Below are 25,837 nucleotides of genomic sequence, written 5' to 3'. Positions count from 1 at the left end.
ACCACATACTCAGAGACACACAGACACATCACACAGAAAAATATGCATGGACGCCAGAGACACACACACGCAACCACCACACACACAGACACAAACACACCACACACAGACTCACGCAGACACACAGAGAAAAATACACATGGACACCACTGAGACACATACACTCAGAGACACGCAGTGCACTCTGGGAAACAGGACGGTTCCTCCAAACCAGTGAAGGGCCCCGGAAAGCATGAGCAGCCCTGACATGTATGGAGGGTCCAAAGGCTGCGGGAACTTGCCCGTGAGTGACCTTGGCCTGGAGAACTCCCCGGCCTCAGTTTCCCCACTTGCTGATGAGGACAAATTGCAAGGGCATGAGCAGCTGCTGCTCCCCCACCCCTGGGCAGGTGGCTGAGTGGCCTGCAGGCTGGGTCTCCAGGCGGGGACCCTCCCCTCTTCCTCCCCACCCACGGGGCCTTGGCACAGACCCCACTCTCTGGGGCCTCTGTTCACACCCCACACTTCCCTGCTGTCCTCAACGCCCCTTGGGAAACTTCAGCTCCCCTGGGCCAGCAGGTCTCACCCTCCCTGCCCAGTGGGAGCCCAGACCCAGACTGAGGCTGGCTGGGGGACATGGAGGAGCCTGTGGGCCGGGGGAACCCAGAAGGGGGCAGGACAGAGCTAGCCGTGACCGCTTTCCTTCCTGCCTTCTAGAAGATTGTCTAGGACCTGAAGGCAGAGGAAAGGAATCCCACGGCCCGTGGGCCGCTCAGCCTGGGTAGACCCTGCCCCAAGGTCAGTAGACAACAGGGAGACCAAGGGAGGCTGTGTCGCAAGAGCAGCAAAACCTGGAAGGTCCCAGTGAGCCAGGGATGCACTTTGGAGGTGGAGTTTGCAGAGTGCCTGGACCCATCAGTCTCCCACACAGCGAGGGCGTCCTGATTCCTACTGACTCCACACCATGTGATAGAAATTCATTAATATGCATAACAAATGACGACATGCAAGCAGGAAAACATTTGCAATAATACAGCAGGTCGATGTTCTCAATACAGACAAAGCTCATATAATTGACACAAAATATTAATAGAAAAATTGTCAAAGGGCAGAAACCGATGACTCAAGGAAGAATATAAATAGCTAAGAAGTAAATGATCAATAATCAAACTAGAACATAATCAAAGAAATTTAAAATTATTAATACACTCCTCCCAGGCAAAATAGCAAAGAGAGGTGGGACATGGTGGCTCACGCCTGTAATCCCAACACTTTGGGAGACCGAGGTGGGAGGTCCTTCTGGGGAGAGGAAGACAGGAAAGCGCCCAGGCTTCCCAGACACTATTCCAAAATCATTAAAACGCACACCCCAGGCCCAGCACGGTAACAGCCACCTGCAGACCCAGCTACTCGGGAGGCTGAGGCCAGAGAGTCCTGCGTTTGAGCCCAGCCTGGGCAAAGTAGCGAGATCCCCCATCTCAAAATAAAATAAAATGCATGGTTCCTCATGAAACGTAAGGCTTTTTTTTTTTTTTTTTTTTTTTGAGACGGAGTCTCGCTCTGTCGCCCAGGCTGGAGTGCAGTGGCGCAATTTCGGCTCACTGCAAGCTCCGCCTCCTGGGTTCACGCCATTCTCCTGCCTCAGCCTCTCCGAGTAGCTGGGACTACAGGCACCTGCCACCACACCCGGCTAATTTTTTTGTATTTTTAGTAGAGACGGGGTTTCACCGTGGTCTCGATCTGACCTCGTGATCCGCCCGCCTCGGCCTCCCAAAGTGCTGGGATTACAAGCGTGAGCCACCGCGCCCGGCTAAAATGTAAGGCTTTGCTATAAAAATTTTGAGAGGCCAGGCGTGATGGCTCACGCCTGTAATCCCAACACTTTGGGAGGCCGAGGCGGGTGGATCATGAGGTCAGGAGTTCAAGACCATCCTGGCTAACATGGTGAAACCCTGTCTCTACTAAAAATACAAAACAATAAGCCGGGCCTGGTGGCAGGTGCCTGTAATCCCAGCTACTCGGGAGGCTAAGGCAGAGAATCGTTTGAACCCAGGAGGCAGAGGTTGCAGTGAGCCGAGATCGCGCCACTGCACTCCAGCCTGGGCGACAGAGTGAGACTCTGTCTCAAAAAAAATAAAAAACACCGGGTGTGCGGTGGCTCATGCCTGTAATCCCAGCACTTTGGGAGGCGGAGGCGGGCGGATCACAAGGTCAGGAGATGGAGAACATCTTGGCCAATATGGCGAAACCCTGTCTCTACTAAAAATACAAAAATTAGATGGGCATGGTGGCACACACCTGTAATCCCAGCTACTTGGGAGGGGCTGAGGCAGGAGAATCACTTGAACCCGGGAGGCAGAGGTTGCAGTGAGCCTAGATCGCACCACTGCACTCCAGCCTGGGCAGTGAGAGCGAAACTCCATCTCAAAAAAAAAAAAAAGTACTTTTTATAAATTTGCTTTTGAAATAATTTGGATACTACAGCGACCCTGCTGACCACAATAGCCGAGACTGGTGGGCAAATCACCAGACATTTCTGGGTTTCCTGGAAAGTAGGAGAATCCACTTTGTAAACTGCTCTCAAATTTATGAACTCCGTGTGGACAGTGAACTCAGGCACCAGGCAGATGGCACTCCACTGCGTTAATTTCACTTCTAAGTCTTTTATAATTTTCTTTCTTCCTTTTTTTTTTTTTTTTGACGGAGTCTCACTCTGTCGCCAGGCTGGAGTGCAGTGGCCCAGTCTCGGCTAACTGCAAGCTCTGCCTCCTGAGTTCAAGCGATTCTCCTGCCTCAGCCCCTCCCAAGTAGCTGGGATTACAGGCACGCGCCACCACGCCCGGCTAATTTTTTTTGGTATTTTTTGTAAAGACGGGGTTTCACCGTGTTAGCCAGGATGGTCTCGATCTCCTGACCTTGTGATCCGACCGCCTCGGCCTCCCAAAGTGCTGGGATTACAGGCGCGAGCCAACGTACCCAGTCTTTTTTGGGGGGGGCGGGGGGACAAGGGTCTCACTCTGTTGCCCAGGCTGGAGTGTGGTGGTGTGATTCTAGCTCACTGCAGCCTCGACCTCCCAGGCTCAAGCCATCCTCCCACCTCAGCCTCCCGAGTGGCTGGGACCACATGCACCATCACCGCACCCTGACTGGCTCCCGGGGGCGCTCCGTGCCCCTCCTCCTGCCCCACTCCTCTGGGGACATCCCTACCAAAGACCCCGCGGGAGGAAACAGTCCCAGCCTCTGGTCCAACCCGGCTGCGGGCGCCACGGGAAGGAGGCTGCCATCAGCCTCCTGAAGTTTTAGGAAGGTTCATACAACGGAAACAAAAACAAGTTAAAGTTTAACAAAACGTAAAAGTAAAAATTATTTATTTATGAGATGGAGTCTCGCACTGTCGCCCAGGCTGGAGAGCAGCGGCGCTATCTTGGCTCACTGCAACCTCTGCCTCCAAGGTTCAAGCGATTCTCCTGCCTCAGCCTCCCGAATAGCTGGGACTACAGACACGCGCCACGAGGCCTGGGTAATTTTTTTGCATTTTTAGTAGAGATGGGGGAGTTTCACCATGTTGGCCAGGCTGATCTCGAATTCCTGACCTCAGGCGGTCCGCTCGCCTCAGCCTCTCAAAATGCTGGGATTACAGGCGTGAGCCACCTCTCCCGAACAAAAGTAATCTGCTTTTTTGAGAGGGAGTCTTGCTCTGTCGCCCAGGCTGGAGTGCAGTGGCGCGATCTCAGCTCACTGCAACCTCCGCCTCCCAGGTTCAGGTGATCCTCCTTCCTCAGTCTCCCAAGTAGCTGGGATTACAGGCACCCGCGACCACGTCCGGCCAATTTTTGTATTTTTAGTACAGACGAGGTTTTACCATGTTGGCCATACCAGGCTGGTCTCAAGTTCCTGACCTCGTGATGCGCCGGCCTCGGCCTCCCAAAGTGTTGGGATTACAGGCGTGAGCCACCGTGCCCGGACCAAAAGTAATCTCTAAAAAGCCCTTTAGCCGTAACTTCATTCCTGAAAATTATCTGGGAAAGCAACGCTAGGAAAACGCTCGACGAAGTTCCAGAGCCGGGGGACCTCGAGGCCGCAGGTGCGCCCGGGGTGTCTTGCTCGGGACGTCCCCCAGCAGCCCCGACGCCGGCCCGGATGCGAAGGCCCCGCCCCGGAGCGCGCCACAAGCCAATCAGCGCCCTGAGGCGAGTCCTCACTCCGCGCAGCGGCCCCGCCCCCCACAGCTCCCGGCCCAGCTGCCGAAGCACCTTTCCCTCAGGCTGGGCGGAGCGTGGCCACTTCCGCCAGGAGGCGCCTTTGTGTCTTCTAAGTTAAGCCTACTCAGTGGATTTCTTATTCCTTGAACCCAAACCTGGGCAGTAAACCCTCCGGGGCTTAGAGGCCGCTGCCTCCACAGACTGGCCGATCCCGCCCTGAAGTGACGGTGGTGGAACAGCCCGGGCGGCCGCGGGCGGGTGGGAGCGCTGGTTCCCCCCCGTCTGCGTTCAGTAGAACGGCCCGGGCGGAACCAACGGGCCGCGGGGGTGCACTGAGCGCGCCGTCTTCCTCTCCGTCTGCCTGCAGTGGAACGGCCCAGGCGGAACCAACGGGCAGCCGCGGGGAGCACTCGGAGCGCCGTGTCCTTCCCCGTTTGGCTGCAGTGGAACGGCCCGGGATGGACCAACAGGCGTCCGCGGAGGGGCACTGGAAAGCTCCGTGTTACCCTAGAACTTAAAAAAAAAAAACCTCCGTGTTTCCACCCCCGTCTGCCTGCAGTGGAAGGGCCCGAGCGGAACCAAAGGGGAAGGGGGCGCTGAGCGCGCCGTGTTTTTCCTCCCGTCTGCTTGGAGTGGAACGGCCCGGGCGGAACCAACGGGCAGCCGAGGGGGCGTTGTGGGCCGTGGCGCGTTCCCCGGGCTCCTCGGCTCTGGGGCACTGAGGAGCCCGATGCCGGGTTCTGCGCGTCATTTCCGGTCCCGCGGGCGCCCCGTGAAGCCCACCTGGATCCGCCAGCCCTGTGCCACTCCCCAGTGCCGAGCTCCGAGCTCTCTCCGCGGCCTCGCGCCCGGCCCCTCCACCGCGAGCCTCTCAGGCCCCGCCCGCAAGCGTCCCTTTGTTGTGAAGACGCCGGGGCCTAGACGGGGGCGCCCGAGCGCGGGGCCTAGCGCTATGCCTGCGGCGGAGACTGCATCAGGCTGTCGGTGGGTTCTGCTCGGTGATCGGTGCTGGGTCCTGCGAGGTCGGTGCTGCGTGCTGGGTGCTCGGTGCTGGGTGATGGGTGCCGGTACTGATGCTGAGTGTGCGGGCGTCCGGGGTTTCCCTGCCCGGATTCGCTCCTGGGGGTCCTTTCTTATGGCTGGCGCTGTGCGCGGAAAACGCCGGTGGAGTTTTCCGAGTTGGCTTTAAGCGTTTTCATGTCCGGGAGTCCACGGTGACCCCCACGCCCTGAAGCCCGGGAACGCGGTGTGCGTGGCCGCAAAAAACACACACACACACAAAAACACGCAAAAAACTAAAGCAAAACTCCCGACAGACGAGCCCCGTTCGGTGCCTTTTCTTTCTTTCTTTTTTTTTTTTTAATGGAGTGAAATCTGCTTTACTCAGGAAGCCTGCAAATCACATTTTCAGGCCAAACGAGGCAGTATTTTAGAAAGGGTCGCTGAGGCAGGAGTAGGAAGGCTTTCCACTCCACTCACGCATTTTCAGTGTAGGCAAATCATAAAACGGAGGGCAGAACGAAAATGAGCGGATCTCGGAGTCCAGGCTGCGCTTCGTCCACATCGATAACAGATGTTTCCTGGTGAAGATGTGTAGGGCGCAGCGGGTCACCTGGGCGGGGGGCACAGGGCGTCCCTCCACGGAGTGTCTTTGGCGTTGCGCACTTGTGTGGTCTCCAGCTTCCTGGATTTGGAAGCGGAGTGTCCCCTGCAGCCTGAGCCTCTGCCAAGTGGTTTCCTTGGGAGGAGCTCCCAGCGGGAGGTCTGAGTTCCCGGGCATGGTTTGAAGATTTGGGACACATTTTGCCTGAAATTCTCTGCTGGCCGTTTGAACCCACCTGGACTTCCTGACCAGGGGCACGGATTCTTAACCTCTGGTGCAGGGGCCTGGCTAGGACACGTCTGCACAGTTGGACGGGGTGCAAAATGACGCTTTGTCAGTAACCCGGCATTGAGATTCCTGTGGGGGGGCGAGCAGCTCCTGTGGCTTTATCCCATTTTAAATCCAGGTTTTCTTTTCCTTCTAGTCCTCCGGCTCCACCCGGGGACTTGTGCCCAGACAGCGGAAGGGAAGGATGTCGCTTCTGAGATGAGGCTCGGAAAGGCCGGGTCTCCTGTCCTGGCTGCTCGCTCCCACTCCCTGACGAGCTTGCTGGATGAAAGCTCCTGTCAAGCTGTGGGGCGTCCTGTGGAGAAATTGGTTGGGGCCCTTTTCACCTGTAGCCAGCAAGGAACTGAACCCAGCCAGCGTCCACCTGAGTGAGCTCAGAGGTGGACCCCAGCCCCAGTTGAGCCTTCAGATGAGGTCACAGCCCTGGTCCATGATGTGACTGCAGCTTCAGGAGGGACCTTAAGCCAGAGGTGCCTGGCTAAGCTTCCTGAGGATTCCTGCTCCATAGGAGCTGACATCAAAAGCATTTGTTGTTTTGAGGTGGTAAGTGTGGAATGACTGTTACAGGGCAGTAGAGAAGGAGCATGCACCCTTCCTGCTTCTTTTTTTTTTTTTTTTTTTTTTTTTTTTTTTTTTTTTTTTTTTTTTTTTTTTTGAGACGGAATCTTGCTCTGTCCCCCAGGCTGGAGTGCAGTGGCACGATCTCGGCTCACTGCAAGCTCCGCCTCCCGGGTTCACACCATTCTCCTGCCTCAGCTTCCCGAGTAGCTGGGACTACAGGCGCCTGCCAACACGCCCGGCTAATTTTTTGTATTTTTTTTTTAGTAGAGACAGGGTTTCACCGTGTTAGCCAGCATGGTCTCGATCTCCTGACCTCGTGATCCGCCCGCCTCGGCCTCCCAAAGTGCTGGGATTACAGGCGTGAGCCACCGCGCCCGGCCCCTTCCTGCTTCTTATTTGCCTTTTAGAAATTGTCCTCTGAATCGCTTGAACCTGGGAGGTGGAGGTTGCAGTGAGCTGAGATTGTGCCACTGCACTCCAGCCTGGGCAACAGGAGCAAAACTCCTTCTCCAAAAAAATAAATTCTTCTGTGTGAAATACGTTTGTTTTTTTTTTCTTTTTTCTTTTGAGAAGAAGTCTCGCTCTTTCACCCAGGCTGGGGTGCAGTGGCGCGATCTCGGCTCACTGCAGGCTCTGCCCCCTGGGGTTCACACCATTCTCCTGCCTCAGCCTCCCGCGTAGCTGGGACTACAGGCACCCGCCACCCTGCCCGGCTAATTTTTTGTATTTTTTTTCACTCCTCGATACTGGGCCCACAGGCACACCACCACCCGGGTAATTTTTTTATTTTTTTTTTTTTTTTCTGCTCTGCAGTGGCGCGATCTCGGCTCACTGCAAGCTCCGCCTCCTGGGTTCACGCCATTCTCCTGCCTCAGCCTCTCCGAGTAGCTGGGACTACAGGTGCCCGCCACCACGCCCGGCTAATTTTTTGTATTTTTAGTAGAGACGGGGTTTCACCGTGGTCTCGATCTCCTGACCTCGTGATCCGCCCGCCTCGGCCTCCCAAAGTTCCGGGATTACAAGCGTGAGCCACCGCGCCCGGCCTAATTTTTTGTATTTTTTTAGTAGAGCCACCGCGCCCGGCCTAATTTTTTGTATTTTTTTTTTTTGAGACGGAGTCTCGCTCTTTCCCCCAGGCTGGAGTGCAGTGGCGCGATCTCGGCTCACTGCAAGCTCCGCCTCCCGGGTTCACGCCATTCTCCTGCCTCAGCCTCCCGAGTGGCTGGGACTACAGGCGCCTGCCGCCGCGCCTGGCTAATTTTTTTTTTGTATTTTTAGTAGAGACGGGGTTTTCACCGTGTTAGCCAGGATGGTCTCAATCTCCTGACCTCGTGATCCGCCCATCTCGGCCTCCCAAAGTGCTGGGATTACAGGCGTGAGCCACAGCGCCCGGCCATTTTTTGTATTTTTAATAGAGACAGGGTTTCACTGTGTTAGCCAGGATGGTCTCGATCTCCTGACCTCGTGATCCGCCCGCCTCGGCCTCCCAAAGTGCTGGGATTACAGGCGTGAGCCACTGCGCCCGGCCTTTTCTTTTCTTTTTGAGACAGAGTCTTGCTGTGTCACCCAGGCTGGAGCAGGCGAGGTCTCGGCTCACTGCAACCTCCACCTCCCAGGTTCAAGCGATTCTCCTGCCTCAGCCTCCTGAGTGGCTGGGATTACAGGCACCCACCACCATGCCTGGCTAATTTTTGTATTTTTAGTAGAGATGGAGTTTCATCATGTTGGCCAGGCTGGTTTCGAACTCCTGACCTCAGGTGATCTGCCTCACCTGATCAGGTGATTGGCCTCCCAAAGTGCTGGGATTACAGGGATGAGCCACCATGCCCTGCCAACGTTTCTTTTTTTTTTGCCTGTTTTTCTAATTGGTTTGTAGGAATTCTTTATACTTTCTGGATATTAATCCTTTGTCATGTTGCAAGTATCTTTTCCCAGGTTGTGGCTGTTGATTTCACTTTATGTTATGTATATACATATATATTTTTTTCTTTTTTTTTTTTTTTGAGACAGAGTTTTACTCTTATTGCCCAGGCTGGAGTGCAATGGCGTGATCTTGGCTCACCACAACCTCTGCCTCCCCTGTTCAAGTGATTCTCCTGCCTCAACCTCCTGAGCAGCTGGAGTTAAAGGCATGCACCACCACGCTGGCTAATTTTGTATTTTTAGTAGAGATAGGGTTTCTCCATGTTGGTCAGACTGATCTGGAACTCCCAACCTCAGGTGATCCGCCCACCTCAGCCTCCCAAAGTGCTGGGATTACAGGCGTGAGCCAAGTCTGGCCTTTTTTTTTTTTTTTTTTTTTTGAGACAGGGTCTGGCCGTTTCGCCTAGGCTGGAGTGCAGTGGCGCAGTCTCGGCTTACTGCAACTTCTGCCTCCTGGGTTCAAGCAATTCTCCTGCCTCAGCCTCCCGAGTAGCTGGGATTACAGGTGCATACCATCACACCTGGTTAATTTTTGTATTTTTAATAGAAACAGTGTTTCACCATGTTGGTCAGGCTGGTCTCGAGCTCCTGACCTCAAGTGATCCACCCACCTTGGCCTCCCAAAGTGCTAGGATTACAGGCATGAGCCACTGCGCCCGGCCCACTTTGTGGTATAGTTTGGTGAAACAATTCTTCATTTAGCCAAGTTTTTTTTTTTTTTTTCCTGAGACAGAGTCTCGCTCTGTCTCCCAGGCTGGAGTGTAGTGGCGCAATCTCGGCTCACTGCAAGCTCCGCCTCCCAGGTTTACACCATTCTCCTGCCTCAGCCTCTCCAAGTAGCTGGGACTACAGGCGCCCGCCACCACGCCTGGCTAATTTTTTGCATTTTTTAGTAGAGACGGGGTTTCACCGTGGTCTCGATCTCCTGACCTCGTGATCCACCCGCCTCGGCCTCCCAAAGTGCTGGGATTACAAGTGTGAGCCACCGCGCCTGGCCCACCTGACCCTTTTTTTAATGGGTCATGCTTTTGGGGTTTGGTTAGAGAAATTATTGTCCTACCCCAAACAGGGTCAGGAAGACATTCTCTTATATTTTCCTAAGCATAAATTTTACACATTTAAGTTTATCATAAGAGCAGGCCGCCTGGGTTCAAATCATGATGCTGCTGCTGTCTTTCCTTCGTGTGTCTCACGTAGGTGATAACAGCACCTTCCCCAGAGGGCTATTGTGGGGATTCACTGCTGTGCAGAGTGTGCTTCGGACCCTCCAGCAGCACAGTCAGCGCTGTGTCAGTGTTACTAATTGTCGCCTTTTGTCTACTGATAATGGGATCAGAATCCAGTTTTTCCTTTCGCCTGGCAGCATGGACAACTGTCCTGGTGTCATAGACTGAATAGTTTCCTTTTTCATCAATTCGTGGCGCCTCCATTTTGCATACACCAGACCTGTTTCTTTTTTTTCTTTTTTTTTTTTGAGACAGTCTCGCTCTGTCACCCAGGCTGGAGTACAGTGGTGCAATCTCAGCTCACTAAGCCTCCGTCTCCCAGGTTCAAGCGATCCTCGTGCCTCAGCCTCCTGAGTAGCTGGGACTACTGGTACCCGCCACCACGTCCAGCTAATTTTTGTATTTAGTAGTGTTTCACCATCTTGGCCAGGCTGGTCTCAAACTCCTGACCTCAGGTGATACGCCCGCCTCTGGCTTCCAAAGTGCTGCGATTACAGGCGTGAGCCACTGCGCCTGGCTACATATGTTTATTCTGTTTTGTTTGTTTTGTTTTTTGAGACAGGGTCTTACTCAATCGCCCAGGGTGGAAAGCAGGGGCACAATGTCGGCTCACTGCAAGCTCCACCTCCTGGGTTCACGCCATGCTCCTGTCTTAGCCTCAGTCTCCCGAGTAGCTGGGACTACAGGCGCCCGCCACCACGCCCAGCTAATTTTTTTGTATTTTTAGTAGAGACGGGGTTTCACCTTGTTAGCCAGGTTAGTCTTGATCTCCTGACTTTGTGATCCGCCTGCCTCGGCCTCCCAAAGTGCTGGGATTACAGGCGTGAGCCACCGCGCCCGGCCTCGAGGTCCTTATTCTTTTGCATTTGTTTACCCGCCCAGCCCTGCACCAAGGTCTCAGACTGAACTAGAAGTCCTCAGTCTTCAGAGGACGGCTGCCGCCCCCTCCCTGTGCCTCCATCTCCTTGCAGGACTTGTTTATCTTCTACCCATCGTGCGTACATAGCTTTCCCTCTGTGATTCACACATGCTTCGTGTGTGCATAGCTTTCCCTCTGTGATTCACACATGCTTCGTGTGTGCGTAGCTTTCCCTCTGTGATTCACACGTGCTTCCTGCGTGCGTAGCTTTCCCTCTGTGATTCACACATGCTTCGTGCGTGCATAGCTTTCCCTCTGTGATTGACATGTGCCTCATAGGGCTGGATGTATCCTGAGACTACATAGCCTCTTGTTTCTAAGCTTTTTTTTGGGGGGGACAGAGTCTCACTCTGTTGCCCAGGCTGGAGTGCAATGGCGCGATCTCCGCTCACTGCAGCCTCCGCTTCCTGGGTTCAAGCTATTCTCCTGGCTCAGCCTCCTGAGTAGCTGGGATTATAGGCGCGCGCCATCATGCCCGGCTAATTTTTTGTAGTAGAAACAGGGTTTGACTGTGTTGGCCATGACGATCTCGATGTCCTGACCTTGTGATCCACCCACCTCAGCCTCCCAAAGTGCTGGGATGGCAGGTGTGAGCCAGCGCGCCCGGCCGTTTCTAAGCTTTTACTCGGTATTTTAGTGTCTCTTGGTGACTCGTCGTGATGATGGTGATGATTGTGATGGTTGTCAGATGGTGGCTTCTCATTCCGTCGCTCTGATGATCATAGATTGACTTTGTGCTGGGAAGAAAGACTTCCCTCCTTTGCCATTCGTTCATCAGCATGGCCTTGTGGGCTGTTGTTTTACTGGGGGTTCTGATCCTTTACTGTGTTATTTACTCTGCCTTTCAAGCCCCCTGAGCCCTCCCTCGGCCAGCCCTGAGTTCATTCCTGAAGCACGAACTTTCGGCGCAGCTAACATGACAGCTCCTCTGGTGTCTTTTGCACCACAGCCCGAGAGTCAGTCATTTTTCAAAGAAGCCTGGTCGCTTTAGTGGAGAATGATATATATTATTATTATTTTTTGTTTTGTTGTGTTGTGTTTTTTAGACAATCTCGCTCTTTGCCCATCCTGGAGTACAGTGGTGCAATCTTGGTTCCCTGCAACCTCTGCTTCCCGGGTTCAAGCGATTCTCATGCCTCAGCCTCCTAAGTGGCTGGGATTACAGGCACCCGCCAGGACTAATTTTTTTTTTTTTGAGATGGAGTCTCCCTCCGTCACCCAGGCTGGAGTGCAGTGGCCCGATCTAGGCTCACTGCAACCTCCGCCTCCCGGGTTCAAGAGATCCTCCTGCCTCAGCCTGCTAAGTAGCTGGGACTACAGGAGCCCATCACCATGCCCAGCTAATTTTTTTTTGTATTTTTAGTAGAGATGGGGTTTTACTATGTTGGCCAGGCTAGTCTCGAACTCCTGACCTCGTAATCTGCCCGTCTCGGCCTCCCAAAGTGCTGGGATTACAGGTGTGAGCCACCGCACCCGGCCCAATTTTTTGGTTTTTTAGTAGAGACTAATTTTTTGTATTTTAGTAGAGACTAATTTTTGGTATTTTTAGTAGAGACAGGGTTTCGCCATGTTGCCCAGGCTAGTCTAGAACTCCTGAGCTCGGGTAATCCGCCTGCCTCAGCCTCCCAAAGTGCTAGGATTACAGGCTTGAGCCACTGCACCCAGCCCCTTTAGTGGAGAATGATACTTAGAAACCAAGGTTAGGACTCTAGGAGCACGCTGTCCAGGTGTCGCTGTCTCTGGGCAGATGTGCTGTGTTGGGGTGTGTGTGTGCGTGCGTGTTGTCTGTCCACCCATCTGTTAAAGCCCGTGCACTCTGGCCCGATAGCACTATCACAGGCCAACACCACAGGGGTCATTCCATCCATCTTCCTTTCTTCTTCTTTTTATTTATTTATTTATTTATTTTTGAGACGGAGTCTCACTCTGTCACACAGGCTGGAGTGCAGTGGCGCTATCTTGGCTCACCGCAAGCTCTGCCTCCCGGGTTCATGCCATTCTCCTGCCTCAGCCTCCCGAGTAGCTGGGACTACAGGTGCCTGTCACCACGCCGGGCTAATTTTTTTGTATTTTTAGTAGAGACGGGGTGTCACCGTGTTAGCCAGGATGGTCTCGATCTCCTGACCTCATGATACGACCTCCTCGGACTCCCAAAGTGCGGGGATTACAGGCGTGAGCCTCCACGCCTGGCCTTTTTATTTTTTTGAGACAGAGTCTCTGTCACCCAGGCTGGAGTGTGGTGGCATGATCTCGGCTCACGGCAACCTCCGTCTTCTAGGTTCAAGTGATTCTTTTGCCTCAGCCTCCCGAGTAGCTGGGATTACAGGTGCTCGCCACTGCACCCAGCTAACTTTTGTATTTCTACTAGGGATGGGGTTTCACCATGAACTCCTGACCTCAGGTGATCCACCCACCTCGGCCTCCCAAAGTGCTGGGATTATAGGTGTGAGTCACTGTGCCCAGCCTCTTTTTTTCATTTTTATTTTTATTTTTTTCACGACAAGACTGCCTTGAAGGACTTCACTTCGTATTTGCATCTTGCTTCACTTACATTATGAAATCCAGCTCCCATCATCTACAAAATATTTATGTATTTGCCCAATCCAGAATTCTAACCCATGAGTCAGCAAAAAAAAAAAAAAAAGAAAGAAAAGAAAAAAAAGAAAAGGGAGGCTGGGCGCAGTGGCTGACGCCTGTAAATCCCAGCACTTTGGGAGGCTGACGTGGGCAGATCACGAGGTCAGGAGTTCGAGACCAGCCTGGCCAACATGGCAAAAACCCATCTCTACTAAAAATACATAATCAGCGGAGTGTGGTGGCACATGCCTGTAATCCCAGCTACCCGGGAGGGTGAGGCAGGAGAATCACTTGAACCTGGGAGGCGGAGGTTGCGGTGAGCCAAGATCGTGCCATTGCACTCCAGCCTGGGCAACAAGAGTGAAACTCCATCTAAAAAATAAAAATACAAAAATTCGCTGGGCATGGTGGCAGGTGCCTAATCCCAGCTACTCAGGAGGCTGAGGCAGGAGAATCACTTGAACCCGGGAGGTAGAGGTTGCAGTGAGCTGAGATCGCGCCATTGCACTCCAGCCTGGGCGACAGAGCGAGACTCCGTCTCAAAAAAAGAAAAGGGAAAAGGTGCTTAGAGCTCGGTATTTGTTTGGAGCTCCTGTGTCTGGAACTCCTTGTGTGTCTGGAGCTCCTTGTGTGTCTGGAGCCCTTGTGTCCATCACCTGCGCACCCACATCCAGCATCCGTGCACCCGAGTTCCCGGGGCTTGTTCTGCTTCTCCCCTCAGGGTGATTGTGCCGTTCATTTGATCTGTGGTGTGGTGCATGCATTCGTGTTCGTGTTCCATTTCAGAGACCCTTTCCCCCTACCCTTGTTGATTTAATTATTTTTGCTTTTTAAGCAAGCAACATATTTTCATGGTTCCAGAAGTCAGACCTTGAGCCGCCCCCGCCTCACTGCACTGCACTCCTGCCTGCCCTGTCACTGAAGAGTCTCCTTATTCTTTTTTTTTTTTTTTTTTTTTTTTTTTTTTGAGACGGAGTCTTGCTCTGTCGCCCAGGCTGGAGTGCAGTGGCGCGATCTCGGCTCACTGCAAGCTCCGCCTCCCGGGTTCACGCCATTCTCCTGCCTCAGCCTCTCCGAGTAGCTGGGACTACAGGCGCCCGCCACCACGCCCGGCTAATTTTTTGTATTTTTAATAGAGACGGGGTTTCACCGTGGTCTCGATCTCCTGACCTCGTGATCCGCCCGCCTCGGCCTCCCAAAGTGCTGGGATTGCAAGCGTGAGCCACCGCGCCCGGCCAGAGTCTCCTTATTCTTGGGTATATCCTTCTTGTATTTCTTTTTTCTTTTCTTTTCTTTTTTTTTTTTTCTGAGACAAGGTCTCGCTGTGTCGCCCAGGCTGGAGTGCAGTGGTGAGATCACGGTCACTGCAGGCTCATCCTTCCAGACTCAAGCAGTCCCCCCACCTCAGCTGGGCCCACAGGCGCACACCACCATGCCCAGGCCTAATTTTCGTACTTTTTTTTGGTAGAGATGAAGTTTCGTCATATTACCCAGGCTGGTATTGAACTCCTGGGCTCAAGCGATCCTCCTGCCTCGGTCTCCCAAAGTGCTAGGATTACAAGCATCAACCAACACACCTGAGCAAAAAATGTTCCAACTTTTTTTTTTTTTTTTGAGACAGAGTTTTTGCTCTTGTTGCCCAGGCTGGAGTGCAATGGCGCAGTCTCGGCTCACTACAACCTGTACCTCCCAGGATCAAGTGATTCTCCTGCCTCAGCCTCCCAAGTAGCTGGGACTATAGGCATGCGCCTCCATGCCCGGCTAATTTTGTATTTTTAGTAGAGATGGGGTTTCACCATGTTGGTCAGGCTGGTCTCGAACTCCTGACTTCAGGTGATCCACCCGCCTCGGCCTCCCAAAGTGCTGGGATTACAAACATGAGCCACCGCGCCCGGCCAAAATTTTCCAACTTTTTATTTTGAGAAATTTTTAGACTTCCAGAAGAGCTGCAGAAGTTACCCATATGCCTTTCTCTCCGCTTGCCCTGACGCAAAGACCCTAGGGAACCTCAGTGCCACTCACTAGCCAGCTGGCATCACGTGGCCCTGGTGACTCATCCATGGGCTGTGTGTTCAGCTTGGGCTGATCTCCTGCATCCATCGCCTCTCTGTGGCGTGAGTCGCCCAGGATCCCACGTGGCATCCGGCTGTCCTGGGCCTTGGGCTCCACAAGTCCTCATCTTTCGTGGCCTGCAGATTTTTGGATTTGCCTGATGTCTTCTCATGGTTGGATGTGCAGTTACATATTTGGGGCAAGAAAACCTCGGTGGTGACGGAGCCTTCTCCTGGCGTCAGGTCAGGGAGAACAGGAAGTTGCTGTGTCTCCTATCTGGTGACTTGGTGACTTTGGCCCCTTGGTGAAGGCAGCCTCTGCCAGTTTCTCCAGAGTGAAGTCATGCCTTCCCCTTTGTAATCAGCAAACGTCTTGTGGGGAAATCCCTGGAGAGGACACATGTCCATCCATGAGTTTTATGGCAGGTCCTGTTTCCTCTTTAGACATCTGTTTGGTTCCATTCATACCCCAGGGACTGATCCTGTTTGGTTTTGTCCATGCCTGCGGAGCTCTTCCTGTCCTTTTTGGGACATGTCTACCTGATGTGTTCCTTCTGTCTGAGAGCCTCTGGCCTGGGGCTGGCAGCCTCCTGGGAGCTTCCAGGCCACTGCTTCTCCCCCACTGCCACCACTGAGCCTGTCGACCTTTGATCTTTGATCTTCTTCATTGATCTTTGTCTGTAAACATCCTCAGGCCTGACTTGTAGAAGTTTCTGTCCAGAGAGGAGTTGTTTGTCTGCCCACAGCTGGGTCCACTGCAGGCCCCCAGATCAGCCTGGCCACCCCAGGCTCGCTGGCCCAGCCCTACCTCTGGCTCCCCTCTCTTCTTGTTGGGAGGGTGGTCCTGGGAGCCCCCCTCCATCTCAAGCGTGCCGAGACCCCTTGTAGCCGCTGCCATCCAGGGTCCAGTTGTTGAGTTGGAGCTTCTGTGGAGCCGCTTGCCTGCCCCCCGTGAGGCAGGAGGTCCTGGTGAGGTTTCAATTCCACTATCCTGTTCTTTTTTTTTTTTTTTTTTTGAGATGGAGTTTCGTTCTTGTTACCCAGGCTGGAGTGCAATGGTGCGATCTCTGGTCACTGCAACCTTCGCCTCCCAGGTTTAAGCAATTCTCCTGCCTCAGCCTCCCGAGTAGCTGGGATTACAGGCATGCACCACCACGCCCGGCTAATTTTGTATTTTTTTTAGTAGAGACAGAGTTTCTTCATATTGGTCAGGCTGGTCTCGAACTCCCGACCTCAGGTGATCTGCCTGCCTTAGGCTCCCAAAATGCTAGGATTATAGGCGGGAGCCACTGCACCCACTGGCTGTCTTGTTTTTTTTGTTTGTTTTTTTTTTGAGATGGAGTCTCGCTCTGTCGCCCAGGCTGGAGTGCAATGGCGCGATCGGCTCACTGCAAGCTCTGCCTCCCGGGTTCACGCCATTCTGCCTCAGCCTGCCAAGTAGCTGGGACTACAGGTGCCCGCCACCACGCCCAGCTAATTTTTGTATTTTTAGTGAAGACGGGGTTTCACCATGTTGGCCAGGATGGTCTCGATCTCCTGACCTCGTGATCCGCCCGCCTTGGCTTCCCACAGTGCTGGGATTACAGGCGTAAGCGCCTGTGCCCCGCCTCCTGGGATTACAGGTTTGAGCCCCCGAGCCCGGCCTCCTGAGATGACAGGCGTGAGCCCCCACGCCCGGCCTCCTGGGATGACAGGTGTGAGCCGCCGCATCTGGCCTCCTGGGATGACAGGCAGGAGCCCCCGCCCCTGGCCTCCTGGGATGACAGGCGTGAGCCCCCGCGCCCGGCCTCCTGGGATGACAGCCGTTAGCCGCCCCTCCCGGCTTCTTGGGATGACAGGCATGAGCCCCTGCGCCCGGCCTCCTGGGATAACAGGCGTGAGCCCCCGCGCCCGGCCTCCTGGGATAACAGGCGTGAGCCCCCGCGCCCGGCCTCCTGGGATTACAGGCGTTAGCCGCCCCTCCCAGCTTCTTGGGATGACAGGCGTGAGCCCCCGTGCCCGGCCCCTATTCTTAATTTCCAAGGCCAACTTGGATTGTGGCTGGTCCCCACTTACCATGGTCTGAGTTGTGATTTTCTGACTTTATGGTGGTGGGAAAGCCAAATGCCTTCAGCAGAAATGCTGCCCTGTGCTCACAGCTGTCCTCTCCTTCACTTCCGGTGGGGTTGTCTGAATTTCACGAGCTGCTCAGCGCGCTTATAGCCAGACTCTGTGTTAGGTGGCTTAGCCCAAGTATCACTGATGTGGGTGTCAGCACGCGGAGGTGGATGAGGCACGCTAAGTGCCAAAGGACGGGCTGGGGGCTGTCTGTGGAGACATCAGTGGCCTTGAAAAGACAGTGCACTGGGGCAAGCGTCTCATGACAGCCGAGTGTCTACCCTGCGGCCCACGGATCTCCTGGGCTGTGCCCCAGACATGAGTGGACAGCAAGCGATCCTCCCTCCTTGGGCTCCCAAAGTACTGGGGTTCTAGGTGTGGGCCACCGCCACTGGCCAAACATGAAGGTTTGACTTACAACTTTGTGGTCTCTGGTCTCTGGTCTGAACAGGCACCTGCACCTGGAGGACTCCGAGACCCAGATGTTTTGTACTTGTGCTCTGATATGAAATGTGTTTGGTCTTTGTTCCTGGTTCATGGCACAGAAGCTCCTCGAGGCCTTGGAATTTCCTGAGTGACAGGAGTGTTTCAGATCACACCGGAGCTTATGCTGATCACACCTGAGCTCATTCTGATGAGGCAGGGGGTGGGCCCCTGGAGAGTGGGGGTAGGGGTAGGGGGGACTGGTCGCCAGAAGACCAGGTGACCCCAGGATTGGAGGCTGGGAGCTTTCAGCCCCACCTGCCAATCTCAGGGACGCAGCAAGCGAAGGTGGAGATTAAAAGCTGTAAAAACCGTGAATGAGATGAAAGAGTGGGATGATCTTCGGATGGCAGTTTGCGAGGCGGTGCTGGGGGCAGGGGGTGGCGCCCAGAGAGGGCCTGAAACCCGGCGCCTGCCCAGGCCTTGCCTGCATGTCTCTGCATCCGGCTGCTCCTCTGTTTTCTTTTAACGTAAGTGCTTTCCGCAGTTCTGTGGGCAGTCCTGTCAAACTCATTGATCCTGAGGAGGGTGTCGTGGGAACCCCGATTCATAGCCGCTGGTCAGAAGCACGGCCTCTGAGGAGGGCGCAGTCTTGTGGGATCCAGCCCTCGCCGTGGCGACCTGGCACTCCCTCCAGGGGGCTTCGGGAGGGAATTGAACCAGAGGACACACAACTAGTGTCTGTGGAGAATTGCTCAACGTGGAAATAACCTACATCTCCTGTGGGAAGTGTTGTGTGGGAGTGCAGAGAAACTGTGCGTTCCTCACAGGACTGTTTATTTGTTTGTTTATGTATTTGGAGACAGAGTCTTGCTCTGTCCCCCAGGCTGGAGTGCAATGTCTCGATGTCGGCTCACTGCGATTTCCACCTCCAGTGTTCAAGAAATTCTCCTGCCTCAACCTCTTGAGTAGGTGGGATTCCAGGTGCCCACAACCACACCTGGCTAATTTTTGTAATTGCCGGGCCTCCCCCATGTAAACCTTGAACTCTTGGAACTACTTAGGAAGGACCCCGGGCTGTGATCTCTCACAACGACTTAGGGAGGACCCCAGACCCCCTGGCTGCTCAGCTGGGTTCCCCTGGGGCCCATCCCCGAGATGAGAGAACCACGTGCTGGAATTCCCTGTCTTTCACTCTCAGGCACTTTCATGTTTTATTTCTACACGTGGCGCTTCCCACACAGCTGGCAGCGCGTGGTGGAGCCGAGTCATGCATTTCTGTCTGTGATTCGTCCCTCAGTCTTCCCCCGCTCCGGTGGGTTTGGACTTGGGGTCCACCCCTTTGACGCTGGGACTGAGCCCCTCATTGCCATCGTAGCTTCAGCTCCGTCAATATGGTGTTTGTTTCTACTGTTGACAGGCACGTAGGTTGGAATTCTTTTGGTGTTTGCTTTGTCTTGTTTTGCTACTAACAAAAAATGCTGCATTAAACACCCACCTCCAAGACTTCTATGAGAAGGTGTGAAGAGCCCACCCATTTTCCCGGGACCGCTTGGCCCTCTGTGACCCAAGTCAGCCTCGGTGAAGTGCTTTATTTTCTTGTTTTTTGTTGCTCCCTGTCACCTGCATGATCTTTGAAAGGTTGCACCCAGCCGGGCACGGTGGCTTATGCCTGTAATCCCAGTTCTATGGGAGGCCGAGGCGGGCGAATCACATGAGGTCAGGAGTTTGAGACCAACCTGGTGAAACGCTGTCTCTTCTTTTTTTTTTTTTTTTTTTTTTTCTGAGACGGAGTCTTGCTCTGTTGCCCAGGCTGGAGTGCAGTGGCGTGATCTCAGCTCACTGCAAGCTCTGCCTCCCGGGTTCACGCCATTCTCCTGCCTCGGCCTCCCAAATAGCTGGGACTACAGGCGCCCACCACCGCGCCCGGCTAATTTTTTGTATTTTTAGTTGAGACAAGGTTTCACCGTGTTAGCCAGGATGGTCTCGATCTCCTGACCTCGTGATCCGCCTGCCTCGGCCTCCCAAAGTGCTGGGATTACAGGCGTGAGCCACCGCGCCCGGCCGAAACCCTGTCTCTTCTAAAAGTACAAAAATTAGCCAGGCTTGGTGGCGTGTGCCTGTAATTCCAGCTGCCCAAGAGGCTGAGGCATGAGAATCCCTTGAATCCAAGAGGTGGGGGCTACAGCGAGCTGAGATTGTGCCACTGCACTCTAGCCTGTGCGACAGAGTAAGACTCCCTCTCAAAAAAAAAAAGGAAAGGAGGGCGGGCGCGGTGGCTCTCAGCACTTTGGGAGGCCTAGGTGGGTGGATGACGAGGTCAGGAGATCGAAACCATCCTGACTAACATGGTGAAACCCTGTCTGTACTAAAAAAAATACAAAAAAAAAATTAGCCGAGCGTGGTGGTGGGCGCCTGTAGTCCCAGCTACTCCAGAGGCTGAGGCAGGAGAATGGCATGAACCCGGGAGGCGGAGCTTGCAGTGAGCCGAGATCGCGCCATTGCACTCCAGCCTGGGCGACAGAGTGAGACTCTATCTCAAAAAAAGAAAAGAAAAGAAAGGTCTCACTAGACAGTTTCAGGGTGGAATCTGTTTGCATTTGTACCGTCAGGAATTTCCAGCCTGGAAACAGTCAGTGACAGGAACGAACCGTGGGTCTCTGCAGGGGTGGCTCCCACACAGCAGCTCCTGCCTGGCTGCCCTTGAGTTGGCTGAGGAGCTGAGAACTTGGACTTTAGGATTCTGTGACTTCACTGGTCTGACGTGGAGCTCCCAGCGTTTGCATAAGAAGCGGCTGGGCATGGTGGCTCTACTAAAAGTACAAAAATTAGGCAGGTGTGGTGGCCAGCGCCTGGAATCCCAGTTACTCGGGAGGCTGAGGCAAGAGTATCACTTGAACCTGGGAGGTGGAGGTTGCAGTGAGCCGAAATTGTGCCACTAAACTCCAGCCTGGGCAACAGATTGAGATTCCGTCTAAAAAAAAAAAAGAAAAGAAGAATAAGCAGCCAGCCTCGGCCATTTACACAGGGACAGGTGTTTATGTGGGAGGAAGATTAGATATCGCCTCCTTCTGCGGCCTTGGGGCTGTGGGGACAGGGACGCTGGGGGTGAGGACGGTTCATGGTAGTAAAGTCCTGCGGGAGTGGGAGGGGAGTGGAGGCCCCAGGATCACGTGGGCTCAACAGCAGGGACGGGACAGTCACCCAGACCGAGCCGGGGCAGGGCTGTGGGAGCACAGGTCGGTGTGACGTTGGCTGGGGCTCTGCATGCATGTCCCGGGGCTGAGCAGTTCCACTCCTGCACGTAGACGCAGACGAGGATGCTCCTAGTAGCCCGACCCAAGTGCTTCTTGCCAGAATGGGTCCATTTGTCCAGTGGGCTGCGGTGCAATGATCGGACGGAGAGCCCGCATCCCAGTGCAGCTGCACGGAGAGACCTTTGTTTGCAGTTGGCTTCTTGTTTAAGCTCTTTTAATTTTTTTAACTTTTTTTAATTTTTAGAGGCAGGGTCTTGCTCTGTTGCCCAGGCTGGAGTTCAGTGGCACAATCACGGCTCACTGCAGCCTTGACCTCTTGTTCAAGCAGTCCTCCCACCCCAACCTCCTAAGTAGTTAGGACTACAGACATGCACCACCATGCTCGGCTACATTAAAATTTTTTTTTTTTGAGACAGAGTTTCGCTCTTGTTGCCCAGGCTGGAGTACAACGGTGTGATCTCGGCTCACCACAACCTCCGCCTCCCGGGCTCAAGCGATTCTCCTGCCTCAGCCTCCCAAGTAGCTGGGATTACAAGCATCCACCACGCCCGGCTAATTGTGTATTTTTAGTAGAGATGGGGTTTCTCCATATTGGTCAGGCTGGTCTTGAACTCCTGACCTCGTGATCCACCCGCCTTGGCCTCCCAAAGTGCTGGGATTACAGGTGTGAGCCACCGCGCCTGGCCCAGAACCTTAAGTTCTTGATGTACAGAGAACAGCAGCGTCAGGGAAATGTGATTTCTGTTTTTTTGTTTCCACTAATTGTCAGCAAACATTAGGGTGGGGACTGGGCTGCTTGTGTGGGTCCCACAGGCTTCTTGGAGCACAGTGTCAGCAGAGAAGGGGAACGGGGGTCCTCATTGCGGGGAGCAGTTTTGCCTGGAATGCTGTGAGTTTCTCAGATGGAAACTAAGTGGACAGACTGTTCTGGCAAGAGGGAGATGCTTGCCTTTTGAATTCCAGGTTTGCCTTGATGTCAGGTGGGACGTGACTGGCGACATCCGCACACGCCCAAGCCCACGTGCTCTTCATTGCTCCTGGAAGGGTTTCTTGAGCGTCGCCTCCTTGCCATGTAAATGAATTTGGTTTTAGAAACTCGCTGGTGGTCACAGAGCCTGTGTAGCAGGCGCTGTGACAGCGTCCCCAGCCAGGGTGGTGCTGGCGCTGCGGCAGCCTTCGAGGTGGGAGGGAGAGGGCAGGGGCCGTGAGGCCTAGTGAGGTGGGGAGTGAGATCCAAGGCCTGCACCCCATGAGATCCACGGAGCCCTGTCCCGGGTGCTCTGTCCTTTCGTTCTGCCGCACCCTTTGTTCTTGGATTTTCACCTCAGGAAAGCCAGGTAGCTGCTCCACCCCCAGCCAGGGCCCATTGGTCCGGGAAACGGGCACAAAGTCTCCTAGCTCCTTGGCTCAGGGCACAGCCAGTCCTAGCTCCAGGGAGGCTGCAGCCCATGGAGGTTTAGCTCCCGGCTTTTTGTCACCCCAGGCTAAGCAGTGAGACTGTGCTGCTGAACAGGAAGAAGGGAATGGTGTCTTTGTGGAGATCTGGCACTGTCAGTGGCCTAAGGAGTGGATGAGCCCTTTGTTATTCCGAGGCTATGGGAACTGGTGGAGGGGTTGGCCTCCTCCTTACTGAGGCCTGGGGTGCCCTTGGAGGCAGCTGTCCTGGTGCACCAAGGGGTCACGGCACACATGGGTGGCCTGGGAGTGTCCGGGTGGCCCTGAGCTGGCGGTGTGATGGGCAGACGGGGAGACCTGGGTGCACAGACACACAGAGCAGGGGGAGGGGAGGGGAGAGGGGAAGGCTGCAGAGGCCCTGGCGTTGCCCCCACTGGGGAAAGGGCAGGAGCGCCTGTTCCCGGGTATGGGGAGGCCGAGTTTCAGGCACCTCTGAGCACTGCTGGGCATGTGAGCTGGGGGAGAAGGCCAGCCTGAGCACCCGGGCGAGGTCTTGGCGGGGGAGGGGGTGGCGTGCATCCCTCAGTGCGAACACAGAATATTTATATACAGATACAGCACGCACGCAAGTGCATAAACATAAACACAGAAGGAGGTCGTGAGTGAGGTGGGAACCCCAATTTCTGGGAGAAGCGAGACGAGGAGGGGTACTGGGTCGGGCAGCACGGCCGGCACCACACGCTCCCAGAGCGCGTTGGTGAGACAGGATGGGCGCCCCTTTAGATGCACAGCTGCCCCCAAAGTAGGAAGAGAAACCCAGGTGTGAGAAGCAGGAAATCGGGCTGCCTGAGCACTGGGATTGAGACCTGGGGGAGGTGGGGTCTTAGTGCTGCAGAGTCACAGTGGCACCTGTGCAAAGCCCGAGGTGGGGGGAAGATTCCCACCGGCCCTCGGGAGGAAACGGGCTGTTCTGACCTTCCTGGAGCTCGTGGGAAGGGAGGGGGTGTCTCGCCCAGAAGCCACAGTCGCTTGAGCGTGAAGCAGGTGTAAGTGTGGTTTTATACCACGGAGTCTGTCTAGAAAGTAGCATGGAACTTTGGGAGGCCGAGGCGCACGGATCACGAGGTCAGGAGATCGAGAGCATCCTGGCTAACACGGTGAAACCCCGTCTCTACTAAAAAAAAAATACAAAAAATTAGCTGGGCGTGGTGGCGGGCGCCTGTAGTCCCAGCTACTCGGGAGCGTGAGGCAGAAGAATGGCGAGAACCTGGGAGGCGGAGCTTGCAGTGAGCTGAGATCGTGCCACTGCACTCCAGCCTGGGTGACAGAGCGAGACTCCATCTCAAAAAAAAAAAAAAAAAAAGAAGAAGAAAAAGAAAGTAGCATGGAATTAGTCCTGGGGGCACCCGGCAGTGGCAGCCACAAAGCCCATCGAGAAGGTGCAGCTGCCAGCCAGGGTGTGAAGGACCCACAGCCCCAGGTCTGCCAGGAAGACAGCCAAGTGTGCCAGGAGGCTGTCTCTCAAGAGCAAGGATCCGCCAACATGCGCAGAGAAAAACGGGATTCAATTACTAAAAATCTTTGGACAGTGAACGATTGCATTTTTTTTTTTTTTTTTTCTTGAGACAGAGTCTCATTCTGTCGCTGAGGCTGGAGTGCAGTGCTACCGTGTCAGCTCACTGCAACCTCCATCTCCTGGGTTCAAGCAATTCTCCTGCCTCAGTCTCCCGAGTAGCTGGGATTACAGGCGCCCGCCACCACGCCCTGCTAGTTTTTATATTTTTGGTAGAGACGGGGTTTCGCGTTGGCCAGGCTGGTCTCGAACTCCTGACCTCAGGTGATCCCCCGCCTTGGCCTCCCAAGGTGGTGGGATTACAGGTGTGAGCCACCGCGCCCAGCCCAATTGCATTTTCAAAGTGATTTTAAATTGGCGGTTGAAACCTTTGAGGACATTAAATGTTCAAAACGGGTAATGTGTTTCCTTTTCTTAACGTTTTAGCGTCTGCTTCTGCACTTTGCCTGGGAGAGGCCCTGGTGGCCTCGTTCCTGGCGCCCGGAGTCCCTGCTGCGGCCCCACCCCCGGGCGGTCACGGTGACCCATGCTGCCCAGCCTGGAGGTAAAATCGTTCGTGATAGTGGCTTCAGCATGTCGTCCTCGGTGAAAACCCCGGCACTGGAAGAGCTCGTTCCTGACTCCGAAGAGAAGCCGAAAGGCAGGTCGCCTCTCAGCTGGGGCTCTCTGTCTGGTCACCGAAGTGAGAAGATTGTTTTTGCCAAGAGTGACGGCGGCGCAGATGAGAACGTACTGACCGTCACCATCACAGAGACCACGGTCATCGAGTCAGACTTGGGTGTGTGGAGCTCGCGGGCGCTGCTCTACCTCACGCTGTGGTTCTTCTTCAGCTTCTGCACACTCTTCCTCAACAAGTACATCCTGTCCCTGCTGGGAGGCGAGCCCAGCATGCTAGGTAGGCAGCAGCTCGGGCAGGGTGGAAGCCAGCCGTCTGCCACCCCACAGGGAGCAGCCAGCAACCAGCCGGGAGGGCCGGGGGAGCCCAGGTCAGGATGGGAGCCCGGGGGTGGAGCCCGCTGCAGGCGCGGGAGGGGTGATTCTCCCTCTTGTCTTTGGCCCCCTCCCTCCCGCAGGCGCGGTGCAGATGCTGTCCACCACGGTTATCGGGTGTGTGAAAACCCTCGTTCCTTGCTGTTTATATCAGCACAAGGCCCGGCTTTCCTACCCACCCAACTTCCTTATGACGATGCTGTTTGTGGGTCTGATGAGGTAAAGAATCTCCTGGTTTTGGTTGAGTGTCTCTTTTTCTTTAAATGTAAAGTCCCTCTCGTTACTAGAGCGGGGACTCTGCTGGCTGGTGAGTTTTCAGTGCTGACTTTATAAAAGCGTCAGGGCGGTCCAGATTTCAGGACACCAGATGAATGTGGCTTCGTGGCTCTCACTGCCACGTGTGTTCAGTCGGCTTCTTTCCGGGCTGGTGGGTCTCAGGACAGGGTCCCTCCTTGTCTCTGGGGCGTTTTTAAGGGGTGGCAGAAGTCACTTCACACTGGCCGGGCGCGGTGGCTCACGCTTGTAATCCCAGCACTTTGGGAGGCCGAGGCGGGCGGATCACGAGGTCAGGAGATCGAGACCACGGTGAAACCCCGTCTCTACCAAAAATACAAAAAATTAGCCGGGCGTGGTGGCGGGCGCCTGTAGTCCCAGCTACTCGGAGAGGCTGAGGCAGGAGAATGGCGTGAGCCCAGGAGGCGGAGGTTGCAGTGAGCCGAGATCGCGCCACTGCACTCCAGCCTGGGCGACAGAGCAAGACTCCGTCTCAAAAA

At 54.6% G+C, this 25,837-nt stretch overlaps 2 protein-coding genes across 4 annotated transcripts in view; both read left to right on the top strand.

Moving 5' to 3' along the window:
* The first annotated feature begins 4,720 nt into the window (after positions 1 to 4,720).
* The window catches only part of SLC35E2B (solute carrier family 35 member E2B), a 36,669-nt gene continuing 15,552 nt past the window's right edge, over positions 4,721 to 25,837 (top strand). The window contains exons 1-4 of one of the 3 annotated variants that reach the window (XM_032758642.2): positions 4,721 to 5,165; positions 6,209 to 6,615; positions 24,501 to 24,969; positions 25,148 to 25,283. In XM_032758642.2, coding sequence (XP_032614533.1) covers positions 24,648 to 24,969; positions 25,148 to 25,283 — 458 coding nt within the window. In that variant the 5' untranslated portion in view covers positions 4,721 to 5,165; positions 6,209 to 6,615; positions 24,501 to 24,647. Of the gene's footprint in view, positions 5,204 to 6,208; positions 6,616 to 24,500; positions 24,970 to 25,147; positions 25,284 to 25,837 lie in introns of all 3 variants that reach the window. The other 2 variants (XM_032758640.2, XM_032758641.2) reach the window with 2 other exon arrangements.
* Positions 9,714 to 12,534, top strand: LOC131384254 (putative uncharacterized protein encoded by LINC00269). The gene is made up of 3 exons (XM_058444367.1): positions 9,714 to 9,749; positions 11,043 to 11,096; positions 12,253 to 12,534. Exons 1-3 carry the CDS (start codon positions 9,714 to 9,716, stop codon positions 12,373 to 12,375), a joined length of 213 nt encoding a protein of 70 aa, XP_058300350.1. The 3' UTR covers positions 12,376 to 12,534.

The sequence above is a fragment of the Hylobates moloch genome, unplaced genomic scaffold (assembly GCF_009828535.3).
Source record: "Hylobates moloch isolate HMO894 unplaced genomic scaffold, HMol_V3 SCAFFOLD_9, whole genome shotgun sequence".
NCBI classification, from domain to species: Eukaryota; Metazoa; Chordata; class Mammalia; order Primates; family Hylobatidae; genus Hylobates; species Hylobates moloch.
This window is presented reverse-complemented; position numbering and strand designations above follow the sequence as displayed.

Coding starts and splice junctions, on each gene's coding strand:
- LOC131384254 (XM_058444367.1), top strand. CDS start 9,714: ATGATGCTGCTGCTGTCTTTCCTTCGTGTGTCTCAC. Junction 9,750..11,042: donor CTTTCCTTCGTGTGTCTCAC/GTAGGTGATAAC, acceptor TGGGGGGGACAG/AGTCTCACTCTGTTGCCCAG. Junction 11,097..12,252: donor GCGCGATCTCCGCTCACTGC/AGCCTCCGCTTC, acceptor GTATTTTTAGTA/GAGACAGGGTTTCGCCATGT.